Here is a 6,242-nt window from a genome sequence, read left to right as displayed (position 1 = left end):
TACTACATGTATTATCATTATTACCAAGAGATGATAAGTATTTAGGGACTTAATCAAGATCTGTGCCAGGTAGCTATGATTGCTGATTTTGAATATCTTGTTTTTCTACTTTTGTCTTTAAACCTTGCTAAAGACTTGGGATTCTGTTATGTGAGGAAGCTATTCACATTCCTTGCGGAAAGTCTGTGGATCTTTTTGGATGCCCACTAGTGTAAACATTTAGTCTTAATTGAGATGTGGTTCTAAACAAAGTTTCTTTAGTAAAGCTTTTCTTGGATAAAATTCTTCTATCCATTGATAGCTGTATTAAGTAAATACATTGCATGCAATTTATTAGGGTTTGATATTTAAAAATCAGTAAGTTGTTTTTTGTTTTGTTTCTTCAAATACATGTAGGTTGATATTTTGGTGAACAATGCAGGTCGGTCTCAGAGGGGTCTTATTGTTGAAACAGCACTAGAGGTGGATAGGCAAGTGTTTGACCTTGACCTACTGGCACCAATATCTGTTACCAAGGCAATTCTTCCGTATATGATAAAACAAGGTGGAGGTCACATTATGTGTACAAGTAGTGTAGCAGGAAAACTTGGTGCCCCAGGGTCAGCAAGTTACACTGCTGCTAAACATGGAATTCAGGTAGCTTTCTTTATACAGAAGATTGTTAGATTATGGCATTTCATATCAAGATCATAGGTTGGTATAGTTTCAACGTATGAATATGGTTAATTTAGATGTTAAAATATCACATACAATTTTATACTAGTATTAAGTGTTTGATAAACAACAAATGTTAAGCTTTAACATTTCTGTTTTCAGGGATTTTTTGACACACTACGTATAGAATGTGCTCCAGACAATATATCAGTAACAATGGCATGTCCAGGACCTGTATTTTCTGAAGCTCTAGTACACGCCTTTACATCAGAACCTAATAAGGTAAGGTCACATGATGGTTTATCTTTTACCCTGATGCTGTCAAACCAAACTTAATACACATGCAGTAGTGTATAGCTAGACAAGTCTGAATATTAATTTTGTGCAGTCCAACAAAACTGAAACATTTTAGGCAATAACTGCCATTGCTTGCATCAAAATTTGTGGTGATAATTGTATAAACAAACTAATGCAAAAAATAGGCGTTTTCTTGTTCAGGTTTTATTTATTTTGCTTATTTGAACAGTTTGTTGACATTCAAAAAAACTTTATTACATGTTAAATTGTAAACAATTTTAACAATCATATTTCTGATGCATGTGAGTTTTATCTTAATAAAGGGAGTTAATTCTGTACAACGTTGTATGAGTTATATCAATGTAAAAATTATATTTAACACATATGTGCTGATAATATTGTTCAACTGGCTAATAACAAAAATGCTCAACCTTCATATGTGATTTATGTCACAGAGTGAGAAAAAACATGCAGTCTAGACTAGGGACTAGAATAGAAACCCTGGGAATACTGTTGTGCAGCCATATATATTTTTTTTATTGGGTTTTACGTCACACCGACACAGTATTGGGCATTTGGCGAAGTTCCAACTTTACTGGTGGAGGAAGACCTCAGGTGCCCTTCCGTGCATTATTTCCGGCACAAACGGGCACCGGAGTAGAACCACCAACGTTCTGGAGCCATATACTTTAGACTGAGCTTCCCAGCCGTGTATCCTCTTCCTCCCCAATTATTGAACAGTTCTATACCATGACATTTGCATTTTAATTTTAGAAATTGAATGTTGAAATGAAGAAGTCCTGGAACAGAATGACTGCTGAACGATGTGCATATCTTATGAGAGTGGCTGCAGCAAATAAATTACATGAAGTTTGGTTGACTCCTAATCCAGAATTATTTTACTGCTACCTGTTCCAGTATGTACCATATTTTGCTAAAAAGTAAGTTGACAGTTTACTTACATCTAAAAAATTATATGATTTATAATCTACAAACAAATATGAACAGAATACATGCAACACTGTCAACTTATAAGTGTGCTACCTTCCAAAGTACCACTCCTGAATATTTAAAAAAACAAATTACTATAAATTGTATTGTAGTAGACAGCCACATAGTTATCCATCCAGTTTGCCATAAATTTCAGTTTTAACAGACTAAAAGCACCATAAAAGATAGCCAGTTTGTGTTAAGGTAGCTGCCATTGTTTTAACAGTGTGCATTTTCTGTACGTTAATTGTAAAGATAAGATTGTATTTCATTGGCAGATGATAAAAATATATTTGTACAAATTACACTACATTGTAATTTGTATTTCTTAAGATAAATCTTTTAGAATTATTTTTTAAGAGGCATATATAAATTTCAAATAATTTGAATGCATTGAGCACTGCTAAGCAAATATATATTGTCACCATTTGGTATAGCTGCAATTGTGTCAGCTCTTGTTTAATATTATATTGTATATCAATATAATTATAGGAAAGAATTGCATTATTTCATTTAAATGAGTCATTGCTGACTTAAGTAATCATTGAATTTTATTGCTAGTATTTTTCAAAATTTCTTTAAAAAAGTTTGAACCCCATGAGTTTTTTAAGTGGCTATAAAAACTTGCCTATGCCACTAAATGTACTGGTAGTCATGCCAGTCCACCAGCACATCAAAACCCTTTACTGGTAAATCCACGAATAACTATTGAATTCCAAGCATGGCAAGTCTATTATACACATTTAGATAGGTAAGGGTTAAATATGAAAGTATCCTAAATTCTGTGACTGAAGTGGCTTCAACATTTCCTAAGCCAATATGAGTATAGATTAAAAAAATAAAATGGCAAAAAAACTCCAAAAATGCCAAATTCTTTTATAGATACAGATAAAAGTGTTGATGACTCTTACATTGTTTTCTTTTCAGAATTGCAGTAAGACTTGGTCAAGGTAGAGCCAATAAAGTTAAAGCAGGAATAGCTGATTTACATTGAAACTACAAAAACTGTTTTTAGGATATATAAATGTGATATTATATTATAGGCTGTGATATGCTGCATGTCATAAATGTGTTCCTTAATTGATACCAGATGTGATTTTTGTGTTCTGTATGGAATCTATGTACCATGCTAATTAGTCTGATTAAAAGTGTATAAAGCTATATATATATCTGCTGTTAAATTATTGTTTGAATTTTAAAGAATACTTCTTCCAAGATGCTTGTATGAAAGCTATTATGTAGTAAATTGCCTTTAAAGGAAACTACACATGCACAAAATTATTGCTAAACAGTTAAAAATTCTAATAGAAATAGCAGAATATTTTGTTCCAGACATGACCATTTTGTTCTTTTTATGTAATTGTTCATGTTGGTTAAATAACTGAGACATTCTATGTTCCAACTCCCACAAGAATCAATCATGAGATTATGGAACCAATAAACAGTTTGTAACTTTTAAAAATATTTCATAAGATGTAGCTTTAGTCCCTTTAAAAATTTGAAATTACTGACTTTAGTAGTTTTTCTATGCATACACATTATTATCTATAGTATGGTGACTTAGAAGGGGTGTACTTGTTCATTTTGTTTATAAGTGATTAAAATCAGGTCATAAAATAGTAGCACAATCTGTGATATTTCATAGAAGAATTTATCTGGTAGTATTTACATAATATGGCAATATTATACATGTATATAAAAAGAGATTAAAATAAATTAATGAAGTGCAACTGTAATTTTTTCCGGTATTATTTTCCAGGACCCAGTGTAGAAAGTGCTTTAAACCGTACATAGGGCATTTAGGTTGTTATCATTTGACAGTTGTTACTTTCATGTAAGAAGTCATATCATGAAAAGTGTAACCTATGTCACAGAAGACCTTTTCACATTTGAGCTTACTTAATGTACAAATTAGATACATGTATACAATATACTTCTTATGAGTACAATTAAGTATTTGTGACTGAAACAAAATGATTGGTCAAAACAAAGAAAAACCTTTTATTTCCCTATGTGAACTACCTTCTATTTAACTACCAGTCCCAAGGTTGTTTGACAAATTTGAAAATCCTTTAAACGAAAATACATATAGATTGTATTTACTAAGTCCAGTCAAGACTTCTTAACCAAAAGCATGTGTAAAGTGCTACAAGGCCTTATTGTGAATTTCTGAAAAACCTGTTTCTATGCAAAACTTCCAACCAGAACTAGCTCTAAATATGTTTTCATATATGTTTTTATATGAAATCAATTTATATGAAAGGCTTTCACTGTCCAGTTAGCTCATTTAGTTAGAGTGCTGGACTGTGAATTGGGCAATCCGGGTTAATTCCCTGACAGTGCAGGTTAGTTTCGTTGTGATAGATCATGAAATCTTTTCTGCAGTAATTCACAATTGCATCTACAGAAGTAATCACTTCCTTGCCAAAGTGAAGGCAACTATTACAGCATGCCCATGGTGGCTGAACTGTGCACTGGTAAATTCAGTGTGGCTTACTGCCATGATCTGGGGGTGAAAACTACCAACACCGTCAAACAACCACCACATTTCAAAATTTGAGATCGTATTTCTCATTCTGAAAAATTATGATGAATAAGGAAAACAGTAAAATATGGTATGATCATATTTATTATACATTCATTCTATTACAATGGATGGATTTTTTTTTCAAAATATACAATGTATTTCTGTCATGTAATCTGTATTACCAAACTGATTCTTTAAATGTTTAAGAATAATAATTTATGTTGCCCTAAAAGAATGACTTAAAATATTGCTCTGTCATGAAATGTATTCTGCCCTATTAAAAATGAAGAGTGAAATAATACTGTAGGCCTTAAAATTGTTTTAAAAAGCAAAATTTTTATGATGAAGGGAAAGACACATGTTAAATTTTACTGGGGTTGATAAATGAATTAAAATACTGACACGACTTCTCAAACTGAGGGCATGAACAAAATCATGATCTTAATAATGATAAAATTTAAACTATAGTTATGACTACGTAAGTAAATTTCAATAATTTGACCTTGACGGTCAATTGTAAATTAAAGGTCGTACCAGAATAATACAACTAGCTGGCTTTGTCTTAAGTGCTCTTTTGTCCAAGAATGAATCAAATCCATAAATAAATAATGTTATGGCCAATTGTTGAAAAATTCATTAATTTTACGTTAAGTGTCAATGTCAAATTAACATCAAGTTCAATGAAATCTTCTTTCAGGTCTTGTCCCAAGGACTGATGAAGACAATACATTTCATTATCACAATGTACAAATTTACAGCTAATTACAGCAAAAATTTGAAATTATAATAATTTGACTTTCAAGTAGATGTTATTTATAGGTCAAGGTCAAATTAAGTTTGATATTTTTTTAAAGACATTGTACTTATGGTTGTTGTGCTCAAGTATGAGGACAATCCATTCATAAATATTTAAGTTAATTATAGCCAATGATAGCAAATATCAAGCAAAATTCATTAATCTGACTGTCAAAGTCAAGGTCATTGATGAGTGAAGGTCATTATTAATTTATTCTTCTTGAGGGTCTTGTCCAAAGGATTATTATATCCTAGTATGAAGACATCCATTCATGAATAATGTTATAGGCAATTTTAGCAAAAATTAAGGAAAATTCAAAGTCATTTTTGTGTCAAAGTCAAGTTCTGTCTGGCCTACTTGAAGGGTTGTTGTGTCAAAGTATGAAGATAATCTATTGATAAATTACAAAAATATGGCCAACATCAAATGACAAAGGGCAGACAACAACCTATCTGTAGCAATAGCCCAATTTAAAAAAAAAAAAGTCAAGGTAAAAATGTTTTGGACATCTAGTTTTGTTAAAATCAAATTGAAAATTAATTTGCTATCATGCTGACAAATGTTGATAAAACTGCCCTCACACATACATGGCGACCATACTGCGTCCTTACTGCGACCTTGATACGACCCAGGACGCAGCACAGTCCCCATGGACGCAGCAGGGACGCAGCGAGGTCGTAGCGAGGAACCCAAGGACGCACAAGGTCGCAGACCGTCGGCGACTATTTTGAACATGCACAAAACAGTCGCAGAAACTCTGCGTTCTTGCTGAGTCCTGGTTATGTCGCCGTGGGATCGCAGTGGAGTCGCCATAGTCGCAGCAGCATCGTAGTAAGGACGCAATAAGAACGCAATAGACGTAGTACACTCGTACTAAGGACGCCGTAGAGTCACCGATGAAATTACAAGAAATTGCTCGGAAACCTTTGGCGACGCTACTGCTACTGGTAAAAGTATTGTTTTTATAGACGTATAGCA

At 32.7% G+C, this 6,242-nt stretch overlaps 1 protein-coding gene across 1 annotated transcript; it reads left to right on the top strand.

Moving 5' to 3' along the window:
• Nucleotides 1-382: 382 nt before the first annotated feature.
• LOC132758514 (dehydrogenase/reductase SDR family member 7-like) lies at nucleotides 383-3,686 on the top strand. Its single transcript, XM_060750195.1, has 4 exons — nucleotides 383-636; nucleotides 817-936; nucleotides 1,726-1,892; nucleotides 2,869-3,686. Exons 1-4 carry the CDS (start codon nucleotides 532-534, stop codon nucleotides 2,933-2,935), a joined length of 459 nt encoding a protein of 152 aa, XP_060606178.1. The 5' UTR covers nucleotides 383-531; the 3' UTR covers nucleotides 2,936-3,686.
• Nucleotides 3,687-6,242: the final 2,556 nt, after the last annotated feature.

Source organism: Ruditapes philippinarum, unplaced genomic scaffold (genome assembly GCF_026571515.1).
Source record: "Ruditapes philippinarum isolate M1 unplaced genomic scaffold, ASM2657151v2 ctg1414_1_1_1_1, whole genome shotgun sequence".
Classification (NCBI taxonomy): domain Eukaryota; kingdom Metazoa; phylum Mollusca; class Bivalvia; order Venerida; family Veneridae; genus Ruditapes; species Ruditapes philippinarum.
The sequence above is the reverse complement of the archived record's forward strand: the minus strand, read 5'-3'. Positions and strand labels throughout refer to the sequence as shown.